Below are 18491 nucleotides of genomic sequence, written 5' to 3' on the forward strand. Positions count from 1 at the left end.
TGACATCATCACAGGCCTCCGACTGCAAAGTCATACTCATAGTGTTCCAAGAGAGTCCTGGGACTCCTGCTCGTTGGCCAGTATCGTGCGTCCGTTGTCGCTGTAACTCCGGTTTGGCAGGAAGGACAATCTGAAAGGGACAGGGAGAGAGTTCTTTAAGGAAGTACAGTCTTAAAGCAGGCAATTCGCGAACAAATGTCTGCCTAAAACAATCAAATTAAAAAGTAATTAAATGGTATTGAGTGTAAGAGAAAGTTTGGAGGGAAGGTTTAGGTCAAGACAGTCGAAGATCTGACCAAGTTCTTCTGGCAGAAACAAGTAGAGAAGAGAGTTTCTGCTGCAGAGTCAGTGGGAACAGAAGAGTAAGAGGCATGGGAAATAAGATGAGAGCGACTGGGAACCATTGTTGACATTCTTCTCAAAGTAGGTGCCAAAGTCCTCTGCAAAGGGGGAGCAAGAGGAGGGAGACATAAGAAAAATATGACAGTTTCTGAAGGATACAAGCAGCTTCATAATAGTTTAAAATGGTAAAAGGAGGGTATGGAATTTGATTTGGCAGTAAAAGTTTATTTAATATATCAAAATAAAAATACATAAGGCACATGATTAGTGATTTAGTATGTGCACTGTATATTTTCACTGGTCTGTTTACAACCAGCTGGATTGAGTGCAAGAAAACAGCAACAAAATGTATTTATTTATAATGTGAATACATGTTTATCCATGATGATCTGGAAGAAGACACACAAACACAGATTGTGAAAAAAATGCAGTCATGAAATACCATCTTTGAAATACAACAAGCTGATACTGGCCTTTAACTAAAGCTCAGATATTGGCATGTTAGTTTTGTATTCCAATCAGAGCGGTGAAATTGGATTTTCTTTCATCAGTGGTGACACTGATTTTAAACAAGTCCAGTTTAACCCAGTTATCTCAAACCATTGATGTAACCATGAAAACAAAGTTTGAAAAACATGAAAATCCTGAAAGCTGTTCCTTATAGCCATAAATCAATCAATCATGATGCCAGTTAGTTTAGCATACACACTCTGATGTTAGTGTAAATACCCTCTAGTCTCTATAGGTCTACTTAAAGAGAAATGTCACACTAGTTGAAAATCTTGTCTTTGCTGACCTTCAATGGCTGAAGTTCTCACCATGCTGTCTTTAAAAAAAATCATGCCATTGAAATAATTTAAAATACTATAATCATATAAAAATTATATTTAGTTTAAAATGAGAGAAAACTGTGATGTTGTGTAAATCTTCATTGACCATGAATCACTGTATACTATTTTGCCCTTTGCAGGTAAAATGATGTTTCAATTTTGACCATCCTATTTGCTTTCTACAATTCACTGCATGATAGAGTGAGGATGTTCATTTTTTGATCCGATACTGTAATTACTTCCTCTTCCAAACACACATTAAAGTGATGGTCATGCACCATGTCAGGAGGGAAAATTAGTATCAAAGAGTCAGTTGAGTATTTTGTGAAATTTCAAATTTCATAAAATACATTGATTCAAATTCCTAATATTAGCAGAAATTACCATTTAAAACGTGCTTAACATTTGAGTGTCCCACTGAAAGAATGGAGAGTAAGTGCACCTTTGGTTAAACTATGCATTAATCTTTACACTCAGTGTTAAAGGTAAAAACCCTGATCTAGCCTGAAGGGGCTCTGATGGACACTTTTCTCTCTGTATGAAAACTGTAGGACACCACTAGCAAGTAACTTCCGGAAAACGTACTGGTAGAATCCTTCTGGTAAGTCCCGGAGATAAGGGAGCTGTTATCAGATCATTTACCACACACATACACACACACACACACACACACACAGAGGTCCATGTGGAGGCATCTCCAGGGTGGGTGAGGAGTCGACAAGGGAAAGATAAACACAAATGTTCTGTAACTTCTGCTCCTCTGTTTTGTGTGTTTTCTGTACTGGGAGTCTGTTTACTGTCGAAACAGCTCTGTCTCTCTTTCTCTGTCTCTCTTTTCTGTCTGTATGTCTGTCACACAATCATGGACGAGTTTCCCAACAACTACCGGTGGAGGGGATTAGTATTCATCCTGAAACTCTGAGCTGGAAATTCAGGGAAACAGGCAACCGGATTACAAAAAACATGGAATGAAAGTCAGATCTTAAATCTCCCCTTTAAAAACCCTAACCCTAACACTGTCTCATTTAACTAATATGTAGTGGCAAATATGGCAAATATGTTTTGGAGGAACTATAATTGCAGCCTGGATGAGATTCACCGGCAACATTTTGTACCAATGCCGGAAGTGTGATGTTCTCATACCTGGCGAAAGGTCATGAGAAGGAGCTCGGGTTGGGTGGTTGGGTGTAAAAATTAGAAACTGGTGTTAGCGGAAAAGGTCTCTGTGCTTCGAGTTGGAGTCAACTTAAGTTGCCCTCAATACTGGACCAAGACCACAATCTTTCCCTTGCAGTAACTAAGTGCTTTAAGTTCCCATAAACATAACCAAACATTTATCAAGCTTGCCAGCATTTATCTTTTACTAAAACTGCATGTTACGTTACCAAACATTTTTCTCCAAAAGTTAAGCTCAGTAACTTATGTTTAATACAGTCTGGACTTCATTTTGCTTTTGATTTAACACCACTTACAGGTGGAGAGTAAATTGTATCTGAATCTAAAATGCACATCTCAGTTTTCAGATAAACAAATCTGGTACTCTGGTAGGGTTATTTATAATTTATTTATGGGGTTATTTAACAGGGGAAGAGCACATCAATAAACATTGCTGTAATTGTGCCAAAAGACTGTTTTTCATACGTGGTCCCTGGACAGATACTACATAGTCATGCTGAAATTAAAGCAGTGGCCGAAATATGAGAATATTAGTAGAACACAAGTATTTATAGTATATTCTCTGCCGAAGCATTTTTCAACTTGAGTAACATAGTAGAGAAATTTGATCAATAGCCAACAGCTTCCCTTTGGAGCCACAAGTCCCAAGTCAACAACAAACCTCTGCCAACAACAGCTGTCCCCACTGCCTCCAGGAGGAGTTAATTGAGTTTATTTTAATTGAATTGTCATGCAGAAATCCTTAAATAGCCCCTCTTTCAGCAGGATTTCTTTCATCTATTGCTCTTTATGAGTTAAAACAAAACCCTGCTTATCCGTGAGATCTGACCCCTGAGATTGGTATTATGTGAAAAAACGACATGCAACGTCTTTGTGGGGATGAAGATCAACATTACATCCTTACATTGTAGCAGCATTCAATTTATATTGCTTTGGATTCAGCTTCATTCTGCAGCTTAAGAATGATTCACATTTAAATTCAACATGTACAGTTTGACCAAAAGCGCTAATATATCGCTGATATAGTAGAGCAAAGATGTTATTTATGCTTTGTGTCACTACAAATTAATTCACTTCACTAATTCAGCTGAGATACAGCTCACTTTACTGTACTTACATATATGGTATTGTACATACTGTAGGCAAAACAAGACCATGTTATCCTTAAATCTTAACTGTGAGGTCAGAGTTGATGTTTTGACATATCAGATGATGTATGACACTTAAACACATACACATTAAATATATTAGTCAACTACACTGCATACATCTTCACTCAGACATTCAGTGTGGCAGCTTTTAACCTCAGGCAGTGTGGCTTCAATTTGTTGAGTCTTGAAACAGCTATTTTTCCCCTCATAATTGAACATTCCCAGGGTTTAAAAAATGGGGAAAGGGAGTGTTGGAACTTTCCAACAAGTTAAATCAAATTTATAACATCAGTTTCATGAAAAGAACCGCCGGGCTAACACTGTTTAGTGGTTAACTCCCTCCAGAGATTTCCACTAATCTGTTTCGCCTTCTGCTTTTTCACTGTCCAGTTTGAAAAAAAAAAAAAGTGAGGGAAATAAATAAGATTTCTCTAGCAATTCATGTGCAGTTTGGTGATTTTCCATCAATCTGGGTGGTTTTGGGGCAGTGAAACCTTTTATGAAGCTGTATCCGCTGTCAAGTAGCCCATGATACTAATAAAAGATTTTTTTTACCTGCATGGTCAGAAGGAAAGAGAAAAGAAACATCATGTGGTGTTTTACTAATTTGTATCATGGGAATCTTCAAATATGCAAATGTGTCTTTCTACTCTAATACTGTAGTATAAGCAGCAACTGAACCTGAAGTGGACTGCAGGGGTGAGGACAGCAGGGCTAACGCACACTGAAACAAACCCTGTTTGTTGCTGTATACATTAATGTTGGAGGGTTCTTCTTTGCATATATGTGTATCTGCCTTTTTAGTCGTGTTATGCTGGCAGGACAGGTCTAGGAATGGTCATGTCTGTCTGTCTACCACTCTGGTCTAGACTGAAATATCTCAACTATTGGAGGAATTGCCATAAAATCCCCTGATTTACCATCAGGTCCCACCGGCAGGTCAACATTATCAACACCTTCTAGATGTATTTGCACACTTTATTTTTTACAGATATTAATGGTTCCCAAACAATGAATCTGTCTGAATTCGGTGATCTCCTCATTTTTCCTCAGCACGTAAAAAATGTGTCCAATACTTTGTGCAATACTTTGGTTTCTGACCAAATACCTTCTAAACTAATGGCATTCCTATCAGCCTCACCTGTTTTTGCTAATTGGCAAATGTCAGCATTTAAACGAAGACGATGAACGAGGTAAACCTGTTTAATATCAGCATTAGCATTGTCACTATGACCATATGAGCACACTCATATCATTTAAAGGACCAATGTTTGTAGAATTTCGTAGCATCTATGGGGGAGGTTGCAGATTTCAACTAACTGGATACACCTCCCTCCTTTCCAAGTGTGTAGGACAACATATTGTGGTCGTGAAATTTGCAAAAGTAAGTGTTTGGTTTGTCTTTGTATGTATATACAGTATAAGGAGCTCATTCTAAGGTAACAAAAACACAACAAAACTTATTTTCAGGTGATTTTACACTAATCATAACATAGCTACTTATGAATATAATAGTTTCTGCCAAGTCTGTTTCACTAGATGCTATTTGTCTCTTTGTCTGGTTTCTAACATGTTTGCCAAATTCATCGGTGCTAAAAATTATTTAATCATTTCAAGCTTCATTTCATGGACTTAAATACCTTTTTTAAAGAATCCTGATTGTGCAAAGGAATCAAATCAAATTACTCTGAAGTCACAAATCCTTCAATTTGGCAACTTTGAAAGCTTTTTTATTTGAATCCTATGAGGAAAATAACTGTCACTGTATTGACATTAATGTTTTTTTCCTCAGGATGTAAATAATTGGTCCAAAAATTAAAGGGCTATGCCTTTAAAAATGAGCTGTAATTTGAATGTCACAATAACTTTTAAATACATTTAAAAAGTCGATTTTTTTTTTTTTATCCTCAAACTCAAGATCTTTAAGCTCTGAGGGAACTTGTTGCTAAGTAGCAGCTCTCAGAAACGCATGTTATAAACAGCTCGGCGCAGGTCATGTATTCAACTTAGAGTGCTGCTCGTAACTGCATCTGGCGTCTGCAGGCTGCCAGCTTCTGTCAGCTAGTTTGATCTGTGGCTGAATTCCAGTCCGACAAATTAAAGCTGTAGATCAAAACACGCTTTAAAAGCCTACATGCTTAGGAAAATATCCTGAGAAAGCAGGAAATTTGACTTCCTTGATAGGAATTTATTTCATTTGTGGCGGTGGTGACATGGGGACGTGGCGGTATGTGGTGGGGGGTGGGGAGTTATTGGCAGCAGGCATTGCACAAGCAACTTTTTAAAACTATATTTTTGGAGTTTTTGTTGTTGTTTTCATAGTTTTTTGTGTAAACTGGCCACACCTAGCTGTGTGGTTTCAACAGTTTTTACTGCTTCAGGCTGTTGACTATGTTCTAATGGTCTCATTTTCTGCCTGTAAACTTCCTAGGTTGGCTTAGTCACTGGTCTTCCTATGGCACATATAGACTCTTAAAATAAAGAAAAATAAAATAAAGAAAAAACATGCAAAACAAAATATTGACTACTAATTTACTGAGGCAAATTCACTTTATAAATGTTTAAGAAACCTTTTAACCAAGTTCTCATGAAATCCTGACCCTTATGTGTCACTATATGACCATTTCAAGGTAGACAGTGTTATCACGATGATGATAAATGCACGTTTTAATTTGAATAGATTTTTCTTAAAAAAAAAAAGAAAAAGTCACATTCAGTACCCATTGTCTGATTAAGACATAGTTCAAATGTATTTAAACACTGCAGAACAGGCACTTCATGCAAAGACATATTACATGTGTAGCCTACATATTGTACAGCTTTATCAGGCTTGGCCTCTTGTGCTTCCATGTCATTTGTGAGAGTAAAAATCTCAGGTACAACCCTCTTGTTGCTTTTAAAAGCTATAAAAAGACTGCTTTTCTGCAATTTCTTCCTGTCTGCAAGAAATCAAAAAACCCTTGTAACAGTTTTACAACTGGAAGCACATGTGAAATGGGATACATTTCCATTTTGTACGCCACTCCAACTGCAAAAATTCCCTGTCTCCTTCTCAGTCACAACACAAAACCACAGTCCCATACAACAGACACCAAGTCACTTGCATGAAAACATCATCTGATCTGTGACGTGACCTCAAGCAAGATTGGCACGAGATAGACGAGAGGTTTGTTGTTCCTTTGATTTTGTGCTAATATCTTTTCGGGGACATTAAATAATCAAATTTCACTCTTATCTCCTCACTTTCAGAGCCTAAGTAGTGAGGTTGGAGTGCTGATGAGGAAGGAAGATAAGGCGTGTTTTTCCACAGGGCGGTGGCGTTAGCCTGAACACCACAAGTGAGCCTGTGACTGGCAGGTCATAGTTTTAAATCCTGTGATAGATCCAAATCCAGTTGGACAGACGATATTGGAGGAGGTTTTACTCCTTTTACATCAGAGGTTTATGACTTCATACTACTTTACTACTGTATGACCATTTACTAAAGCATAGAGGCCTACTGTGTTTAAGGAATTTCAGCCTGCACATATGGAGTCAGAGACAGACAAATTATTTTATTATTTATAATAGAATTATTATTATTTCCGATTTGTTCATTAGTATGACATGTCAAAATAACCATTGGTTGTTTTAACAAGAGCTGCATACATCTCAGGGAAGGATAGGTGAACACAAAGTTTTTCTTTTCAGTTGAACTGCCAACTTTAACACAGGATGAGAAATAGCTTTGGAGGAAGAAATCTCCATAGAAGAAAACAAAAATGCAATTGGCGATCTCAGGATAAAACAGGCCTCAGGGAATGATGGATTTTCAGTAGATTTTTATAAGAAATTCATAAATGTATAAAAGGATTAGGTCTGATATTCATGTACTTGGTTATGTGATAGGAGATGTTCCTCAGACCCTCTGACAAAATTGAAAATAATGTAATTTGAATAACTTAGAATTTTGGAGATTTCTACGAATTAGACATTGCATTCTCTCAAATAAAGAACAAATTCTGCAACTGGAATTTAGCAATTTTCACTTAAGAGAGCATAAAAATAGAGAAGTCTATGAATATATTAGAAGTACACAAACAGACAAATTATGTCATTCATGTGATTGTAATAATGTACAGTAACTGTCATCTCAATGTTAACGTCTGGCTAAAACATTAATTAAAGAAATGTCAAAATAGTTGAAACTTTAAATAATGAATCAAGACTTTTACTTTGTCTTTTTCTCTGTCTCGCCACATGAGAGCAGAAATAAAACGACGAGTACAGACTGAACCACAACTTGGACAGCTCCAACACTCAGGAGGATTTCGCTGGCTAATTGTCAGTGTGAATTCATTCTGATACCCTGGAATCTGGGCCAGTGTGGCTTTAGTGCTTCCAGTACAACAAATATGTTGGACAGTTCATCGGGTGAGTGAGGGGTGCAACTTGGGACCCGAAATCCAAGCAGGACCTCAGCTGCTCGCTCCAGATTACTCGGTCAGTGACTGTTTGTGCATGGCACCTGTACTGACATGCATGAATAAAATGGTTTTATAATGAAAGGAGTGACCCTGAAACATATGACATGAGATCCTAAAAACAAAACAAAGGCTAAACCACAGAAACAGGAGGCAAAGTGTAACCTCTGTGCCATGATATAAGAACTCTTCCTATGGTAGACAAAAAGACATTTTAACAAGTATCAGTTTTGTCTCTCTTCTCGTGAGACCAAACAAATGAAAACACCACAGAGTGAAACATTGAGGGGCACAACAGACCATCACCTTTTAAACAGAGCATGATAATTAAAACAGATATATGACTAATAGACTGAGCATTCACACAGCACCCAAACACATATTCAAGCACAACCTTAAATAAACATACAGTAATGAAAAGTCAGCCATGTAAACCTTGCCAGAAGCTAATTAAATAGAAACGAGAGAGAGAGAGAGAGAGAGAGAGAAAGAAAGTGACAGATGATTGATGAATATCCTGGGTCAGATTTCATTCCTCCAACGTTCTAACACCAAAACACGTCCTGGGAGAGCTGCGGCTTTCTCAAAAAAAAACCTGATCAGACATATACTCAATGCAATTGGATTTAAAGGGGAAATAAAGACTGTTCAAAAATAAAGTTGTGGTGCAAACAATGAGGACTGCACCACAAACTGCACACTTTGGCACCAATCCACACTGGTGTCCTGCAGACACTTCATCAGACATCTTTCAACAGATCCTACAGGGAATGGGCTTTATTTTACTAAGAAAAGGAAAGAAAAACACTCACAATCAAACACAACTCAATTTATCCTTACTCAAAACATAAATAAACAAAAGAGATATATGGTTCTTTCATATACAGGTACTTAACAACCAATACTTACAGTAAAATGAGAAAAAAACAAACACAACGAAACTCCACAGTTTGATGCCAACAACTGAAATACATATATCTACTTTCAAGTAATCCATTCATATTGATATGTAAAATTAAATTTCCTTCTTTGGTCCTTGTATTAACTGTACAAACTCCTGTCATATACCAACCACTGGCTTTAAGAAAAACAATCCCCTCTTCTCTAAAAACAGAGCTTGTTTTGTTAGAGAAGAATGAGAATGATTTCATCTGACCGTGTTTTGGACCTGATCTCATTGTCCAATTGAAATTAAACCGGCTCACTTGCTGCTCAAAGATGACCTACCTGATAGTGAGATGTTGTTTCTATTTTCAACCCTGTACTGTATGTTTGTGTATTTGCATTCGCATATGTGTGTGTGTGTGTGTGTGTGTGAGGGCAGTAAAATGGAAAATTGTCTAATTTGTCACTCATTTGCATTTTCAAGCATATATTCAGGTGTTCCAGTCATTAACACCTAACTTTATTTGCTGTGACTCATAGCAAAACATTAATGAATATGATACAGTGGTCTGTCATAGGCTACATTTGGGGATGCATTTCAGACTTACGACCAGTTAATTGGGGACAAGAAGCATGTCCCCAATTGGGAAAAAGCTGTTTTTTTGTGTCTGTGGTCAAGGTAAGGGTACAGGTTAAAGTAAGGCAAGTGGTGGTGATGATTAGGGTTAGGGTAAATCTCCAGGAAATTATATATATAATGTCCCCAAAAGTGACCATGGTCTGATATGCATGCTTAGAACACATCAGCATTTCCCAATCTTTTCTTGAACTCACTCTTAGTTGGCACTGCTTTTGGATACTTATTTCACATGTGATGTATGCACTGTATGTTGAGGTAAAAGTGTAGATTTATCACTTTTTACTCAACTGTGATCACCTATTTTCAAAGGTTTACCATCAATAGACTGGTATTAAATCACCTTAAAAAGAAGATTTTCAGAGACTTAAAAGCTACTTGATTTAGGTAGACCATCACAATAAAAATGATCTGGGCTTTCTATACATGTGTAGAACACTTTCGATATGAAGCGTTGTATTGCTCCTGACATCTTGCATCAGTGTATGAATGTGTATGTGTGTATGTGTGTATGAATGGGTGAATGTTTGCATGTATTGGAAAGCACTACTGTATGACTAGTTGATAAGACTAGAAAAGTACTATGTTAATGCAGCACATTTATTTGTGTATTCAGGGATACCCAGTTTTTATCACTTCTTGCATATTCTTCATAATTATGTGAAGGCAGAAGTAGACATTGACTGTAAAACTGGGAGTGTTGACAATATTACCAATAAATTAATTTATTTCATTTTTCTAAAAGTATGTTTTCTGCCCAAATGCAATAGTAGAAGGACTCATCTTACTAACAACAAAAGTTTAGCAGCTGGAGCAATAACCACCATGGAGAAGCTGTGTAAAAGGGAGAGGAAAAACATTTAAAAAAAAGATTGAGCCAAGTAATGCACATTTGATCTGGATAGATGAAGATCAGCAGAAGCATGTATTGAAGCTTTTCTCTCAGCTGTTCTGTGGAAAAACTGGAGCAATTGCAGAATTGGCTCTGATCACAGTTAACTTACAGCAGCTCAGCACTGTTTGCAAGCACTTTACCACACGGCAATAACAACATGTTTCTATAAATGTTCTCTGCAAATGTTTTTGTCCTATTTCTGTTCATTTAATGGTGATATTGACATGAACCACTTGTTAATTCAGAGGAAGGAAAACGATCTAAAAGCCAATGGAAATGGTCAGCAATTAATGGACAAAACATGCAAAAACACCTGAACAGTGTTGTTTTGGGTGTTTAATCCATGAAGCGTCTCCAGCTGTGATTCAGTGAGCTTTTCCCATTGATTCTGAAAGCCAGTCACTATATCTATCTATACCCGAGAGTGAATATTGTTTTTATTTAATAAAACGTAATTAAAGGAAAATTAAGTGATCGACTTGTAGCCTAGCACAGAGTTTTATCTGGCTGTACCAGAAATGTTGGACTGCAGAACTCCTGGCTGATAACTGCTGTACACCTCAGACAAAAACACGTATGTCTAAATATGTTTCTGTCTGTCAAACACACGCAGACTTGTCAGTCACCATAACTTAGGTATGAAAAATAGGACTATCCAGATTCAATCTTTTGGCAAACGCTGTAACATTCAGAAACTGTCTGCAGCCAAAATCCTTTAGCAACTTAAAAGTAGCAGAAGAAGAACATCAGCACTGATGGGTTATGTCAGATCTGACAGCGGAGGAAACGCCTAGTTTTGAAATGCCTGTCATCTTCCATTGTCCCAAATTATTATGCATCTACATGATGCGACTAATTTCATGGCTTCAAAATACACTGTCGCCCATAAAGTTGGAATAATTTATGTTTTCAGACACATTCCTCTATTTATTTTCTATTTATACACATCAGTAATCACCTTTGACCAGGTGCAATGAGATTGATCAATACAATTTTGAGAATATATACATGTTATCTATCAAGAATACATCACATTGTCACAATCATTTCATGGAAAGAGGTAAAAAATATTTGATTCCAACTTTATGGGCGACCGTGTATATTCAAGTTTCTTGCGGTCAATGTTTCAGAAAGTCCCACGGTTCAAAGGTTCACAACTCTGTGGCCACATTAAGTACAAATCGCTCAAAAATAAAATACCAATGGAGAGCACTGTCACTGTGGGGAATAAACAAAATCTTTGTTCTGTCAGATTTTCCGGCCATGCACCACAGCTTTTCCAGATGGGCTGCACTCTTCCTGATTTCAATTTTCTGCAATTTTCTCACCTCATAATTTCCCCGGACTTCTATCTGTGGGAGAAGAACCCAGAAAAATATCATGTGGAAAGTTTTGCAAGATGCCAGATAATTCAATATGCCCTCTATTACCTGAGAGGGAAAGCAAAATGAAAACAAAATAAAGATATTGTTTATCAGACTTCAACATCGAGACATTCAAAGCTCCAAACCTGCAAAATGTTAGTTCAGAGAGGAGTGAGCTGTGTTTAAAACTATGAAAACTTCAAGCTGGTATAGCCATAACTGCATGAAGTTCAGCATCATCTAAAAGCATCATCATCTAGTCTTGGCGCTTTACATTTCAGATGTTGAAATAGTCTGTTTTTGTTTTTGCTTTACACTCATTGAAACTTTTTACCCCCCAAAAATAAATCGCTTTTGGAATTCAAACCCATCAGATGAAATTTTGAGTGAAATCAGTCTGTGACCCATTTTAAGAAAAACACTTTATCATTTTCTCCAACCTGCTTTTTATTGCCAAGGAAGCAAAAAAAAGTACTAAAACACTCAGGGGAAAAGTAAAAAAAAAACGTTCTAAACCTCTGTTTGATTGGCGGGCTTACAGCACACCTTAAATCATACTAACATAGGAGAGAATCTGAAATCTGATGCATTTTAGCAAAGTGTGTGACCACAGTGAGGAGCAGCTCAGAGGCCAACAGCAGAGGGCTAAACTGAGCTGTCTGACTAAAAAAATACACCATCAACATTTACAGTGAATGAATTCTGATCCATTTCACAACCTGCATCTCCACTAGGAGATCCCTGCACATAATGTGAATTCTCCACCAAATAAACTCCCATTTCTTAAAGAAAAGGCCTGCAGGAACCCAGTATTATCATATATTGGCATGTCTTTGCTCGTGTGAAAATATTCTGTCTGCTACTGAAACAAAGACTCATTCTCAGAAACCTCATTAACACCACAGTGCTGCTGTCATACTTAAAAACTAAAGTTTGATAGTGAAAAAACATGATTACATTCATATAATTGGATCCACTTTTCTTCTTCTTTTCATGCTACAATGACAGCCTGCTGTTCCTCTGTGTGGCAAAATATTCTTTTAGAATAAGTGTGAACAAAGCAGAGAGCAACATCTATACACAAAAGAAAAAGAAAAGTTACACATGTGGTTCAACAAATGACTCAAATCACAGTGTAGAGCAGCACTCAACAGGTGAAGTCTGCAACAGTCAGGTGAGCACTGTGTTGATTGTCATGCTTGTACATTCATTAACTACTTGCCATAAATGAAAACTTTATTTATGGCAGGAAATCATAGGAAAAGTGTCATATACAAACAGGAAATCATAGAAACCCTTCTCCACACAAAAAATGGGAACTGGGCGTGTAAACAGCAGTCGATTACAGCTGTTATCTTTGTTCGACAGAGATCCTTTATTCTCATCTTCTTTTGTTCATTATTTATAAGGTTTTTGTTGTACTGCTGTGCGCCCATTAAATTGACTTTCTCATTCTCTAAATAGGTTCTCCCCCAAAATTAATCTATATGTACATTTTACAACCCATAAAACACTTGCTCCAACCAGCTACCAGGTGTTTCCTCACACACACACACACACACACACACACACACACACACACACACACACACACACACACACACACACACACACACACACACACACACACACACACACACACACACACACACACACACACACAGAAACAGTTTACAGTTTATAGCTCATCAAGCAAGGAGAGGCAGTAAAGTCCTATTTAATGTTTGGCATGCAGGGAGAGGCTACTGAAGCTCTGACTGAGAACACAACGTCCAACAATTCAACTCAACTGAATTAAACTGAGTCTGACAGAATTGAACTGAATTAGGTCTTCATTGCCCCTTTGAGGCATATTTGTTCTGCAGATGGACTTTAAAGTAAAAACACATGATCAGAACAATGACAAAAAAAAGGAACGAACAAATCCTGAAAATGCCTGAACCTCATCCCCAAATTTAATATGAACTCTGCACAATGCATATGCTTACTCAATTCTAAACTGAGCCTTTATACCTTTTTATACCAGACATGAAGCCATTCATTTTCTCTCTTTTCAGTAGACAGAGAAATGTAAAGTATGTGTTTCACCTGAAGCCAAAACAAGGTCAGCAGTTAAATATTGACCAGAGACTTCTGGCAACCATAACATCACTGAAGTTCAATTGTACTGTTGTAAAGCTAAACTTACTGTTTGGTGACAGTCCAGACACTCATCTCAAACACACCAGAGCTGCAAAGATGAATCGATTAATCAATTAGTTGCCGTCTATTATATGAATTGCGGACCTTATGATAATCAATAGTTGTTTTTCCACCTTCTTAAATGTGAATATTTTCTGGTTTTGTCAGTCTTCTGTGACAGTAAACTTTGGGTTTGAACAAAACAAGACATTTGTGGACGTTGCCTCTGGATTTGAAACACAATGATAGATATTTTTCACCATATAATGCACATAAGCAACTAATCTGTTAATCGAGAGAATAATCAAAAGATTAATAATGAAAATAATTGTTAGTTGCAGCAAAAACTAAAAGAAGCAACAGCAACAGGAATCACACATCCTTTGAAGAAAAAACCCAAAAGCAAAAGGGATTATGGATAGCAGCAGACCAGCATGTGATAGTGAACAGGCGAATCATCAGACTAATTTGTGTCCAACTTGGTAGGTCGACAGGTTCACACTCTGACCGGTAAATAAATCTCTTTTTTTGTTTGTTTGATTGTTTTTTACAAATTCCAAACTCAACAAAGTGACTTTTTGCAGTTGCGATCACATCTCAACCTCGCATATTTTTCCTGTTTGTGTTGTTGGTGACATCAACTGGAAAGGATGTGCCAACTTTACTAATTAAAAGTGCGCTCACAGAACGATGGGAAACCATGATAGTGTAAGTCCTCAGAAGCCACATCAAAAGTCCCATCAAAAGCCTGGCAAGAGATCTGATGCAAAGTTCATCGTAACTCTTCAACATGCTTAAACGAAGTTACTGTAGGATTTATTTTCCTGTCCAGTGTTGTTTTCACCAGTATATCTCTGTCAGGCTGACAGTCAGCTGAGATGAAGTCCTGTGGGAGATTTGGCCGTGGATCAGAGTCTTTAGACTCAATTATAAGTAGTGTGCTCATGACAGGGTGTTTTCACATCTTTTCTTATCAACTTACTGTTACTTATCTTTTACTTTTCTAACGTGTTTTTGGGCAAGCATACAACTGACATTCTGCCAATTAAAAATTTGACATTCATTGTAAACAAAAGAAAAATGTATCTTGACATGTCATTAGGTTATCTTGCTCCAAACCAAAACATTTACATGGGTGAATAGCAGTGCAATGGACCAACAAACTGACAGACTGATTTCTCCACCCCTTTTTTGTACATAGGAATATTTACAATTTCCTCTGTAATTCTATCATGCAATAAATCGAATGAAACTTCAGGAATCACAATGGATCTATACCACTATAGTCAAACATAACAAATACAATGTCATTTGTTGATTTGACCTCAGGAGCTTTAAATATAAATCATCACCTCCAACCACCCCCCATAAAACTGGGAACATGTGGAAGTTTCATCTTGATTTCCACAGTAAAACAGAACAAGGGTGATGTGAAAAACCTTACCTGCAGAAAATAAATACACTATGATTACAGGCATCTTGAATATGAGGATATTGGAGTTAGGTTTAGGGTTAGGGTTAGGTAGGATTAGGGTTAGAGTTTATTATAGCTGCTTTTTGTATTTCAAAGCAGCTATATGTGTGTGTATGTGTGTGTGTGTATGTATGTTTAATGTATAATTTATGTATGCACTGGCGCACGTTATGCCCAAGACAAATTTCCCTGACGGGACTTTATTAAAGTATATCTTATCTTATAATACATATTTTATAACTGACCAACTGAGCATTTTAGTGTCTTTCAGCTCATGGTTTTGGTTTTCAAGGAACGTTACTGTTTTGGTTCACTCTCACTGCCTCATCGGCCTTGTCTCCAGGTGTAGCAGGCAGCTGTTTTCAGTGAAAAAGCACTGTTGAACTGACTGCATCATACCTGCTCAGTAGCAAACAGCAGTCAAGCATTTAGCGGCTAAAGAGTCAGATATTTCCCTCCAAAGTTGGTGGACAACAAAACAAAGTTAAAAGTAGAGTGAATATTGGACTTACATTTATCAGGTCGACAGAAATGACACAAACAAATGAATGATTATATTGCTCCGTAACAGCTGGATGTGTATATAAGCATGGAAGTTTGGCATATCAATTTATAAGGTTTGTAAATGAACAAAATATTTTCCACAGCGGCGTAATTTCCACTCAGGTCACTGATTTATTCACTAAAATCTCTTAAAAAACAGAGTCCTGTCACTATTCAGCCAACAACATCCAGATCAGAGTGACTATGAGTTGATTCAGTGTTACTATGCTTAACTGAGCTCTACCATGATTTAAAGCAGTAGCCAGTGATTTACAGACTTTTCTTGCCATGGGTTTCGCCTCATAGGCAACATACACACTGCATTATTTTCTTGGTAGACAATAACAGGACTTATTACTCAAAGGTAATGCAGTAAAAGATTGCATTCTTTGTGGTGAAGATTGAAATTAAACATTTTTTTTGCCATTTAAAGGATCACTGTTGACGTTTGAGATTTTATTTGAATTACATAATATGATTTATCATAAAGTATCAAGGCTTCATCTTGGACATTATTATTATTTTTGGGTAATCGCATTATAATACAGTAATTAATGTGGCTTTTTTTGTTTATTATTATTATCATTATGCAAAGCATGATAATCAATTCAATCATAATTTGATAATAATCTCAAACCAAACCTACTGTATGTCCTCACTTTATCAAACTAAGCTTCACTGTATCTGCTAGCATGAATTGATAGTTGTTTTGTTTTTTTAAATCTTATTTTAAATTCATAGCTGGCAAACATATAAATACAGTATAGCACAGGACGTGATATTGTCAATTATGTTTTAAACCTAATTATGTCTTGTTTACAGGCAGACTAAATGTGGAGCTGAGTCTGAGTTTCAAGTCAGTGAAATAACATCCAGACAAATGTTGTCGGAGCCCAAAAATCATATTCATAAACAAAAACAAAGCAACCCTTTTGTCCCTCTCAGAAAATAGACTGTCTGGCACAGTCAGAGAGAAATGGAAAGACTGAGGAAGAGATAAGTTTCAATTTACAATCACAGATGATTTCAGAGCATCCAAACTATCCAAAACTGGGGAAGAAGAGACTCAACAGCAGCTGCTGTCCTTGACACAAAGTGGAGCAGGAAGGGAGCATTCAAGACAGTCTGGGTTTTGGTATTTTGATTATCCTGCTTATATATTTTTTATCAGTCAGATGTCAGTTTTTTAATGTTTTACTTTCCCGTTTTCTTTCTCTTCTTAGCCTTTTATTAAATAAACATTTTAAAAATCAACATATTATTTCTCTTCCCATTTATTCTCTCACTCTTTACTCTCCATTTCGGGCAAAATGTGAAAATCTTAAACTGATTGAAAGAGAGAGACAGAGAGGGAGAGGAAGATGCAAGTAGCAGTTTAGAAATGGTGAGAGAATGATGTGTTACTAATTATAGCAAAACAAACATTTTCAACAAAAAAAAAAGGAAAGAAATGATCAAATCTTAAAGTCAGAAAGAGAGAGAGCAGCAGCACGCAACGCAGAGAGGAGCAGCTGGAGAACTTTTTGGTTTCAATCAAACAATAATAAGTCATGCAGGCTGCATAATAAATCACAGACTGGAGTGTTTACACTTCTTCAGCGTGTCTGTCTAAACCAAGACTGTAGTTGAAACACCAGTGACCTGCTTCTCATTCATACACTTACACACCTTCATACCTGCAGTGGGTGTTGAAGACTGTACAACCACAATGTTATGTTAAAATAACAATAAATAAAGAATAAGACAGCAATACTTGGAGACCTGAAACATTAACACTTGACCTGCAGTTTGCTTATGAAGACTTCTGGCTTGATTTGAATTTTGACAACTCACATCACATGATTTTTGTATATTGTATTGTTGAGCTACCTGCAAGAGACTGATAACATCTTCTAGTTAGACTCTGTTGTCCCTGGTGAACACACACACATCCTCCAAACTCCACATCCTCAGTTTGTACAGGAACTTCAGCGTTGTAGTCTTGAGATAACTGCCAATGACGTCACTATGGCATCATCACTAAGGTTATTTTATTAAAGCTCTTCCAGAGCAGCAGACAATATTACACGGCTGTTTTCTTACACTCCCTTTCACTAGTAAATCAATCTCAATGTGTAATATCCAGTAAACTATTAAATCAATGATCATTTGTTGATTTATTAGCTTTCTGGTTTTTCCTATTTTATTATGTCAACTATCTAACATCGCATTTTTGTTCTCGTAGCTCATTCGTCCTCTTCCCAGCTGAATTCCTCTGCGTAGACCTAATCTCCCTACATGGTAAATGTTTCATCCTATCTTAATAATCAAAACACAGACACATTCAGGAAGGAAAAACAGAAAAGATTCATACACCGATTGAGCGCCGCCGCACAGCACTGAGCCAGGAGCCATCTTACTCGTCACCCCGATGACCTTCATTCCACAGAGATTTGAAATTCTGCTGTTTTCAAATCACTAAACAGCTGTGCTTTGCTTTGGCATCGGCTGCCAGAAAGTTTAATCATATAATAATCATATAAAAGTGATCGCACAGAGCTGATAGCAGTA

The 18491-nt window shown here is 37.0% G+C and overlaps 1 protein-coding gene across 1 annotated transcript in view; it reads right to left on the reverse strand.

The window, feature by feature from the left end:
* Positions 1-18491, reverse strand: part of si:dkey-247m21.3 (5-hydroxytryptamine receptor 4) — a 49420-nt gene continuing 30929 nt past the window's right edge. Inside the window, exon 7 of the mRNA XM_062434048.1 lies at positions 1-130. Within this exon, the coding sequence (XP_062290032.1) occupies positions 37-130 (94 nt within the window). The 3' untranslated portion in view covers positions 1-36. The remainder of the gene's footprint in view (positions 131-18491) is intronic.

This window comes from Scomber scombrus, chromosome 15, assembly GCF_963691925.1.
Source record: "Scomber scombrus chromosome 15, fScoSco1.1, whole genome shotgun sequence".
Taxonomy (NCBI): Eukaryota; Metazoa; Chordata; class Actinopteri; order Scombriformes; family Scombridae; genus Scomber; species Scomber scombrus.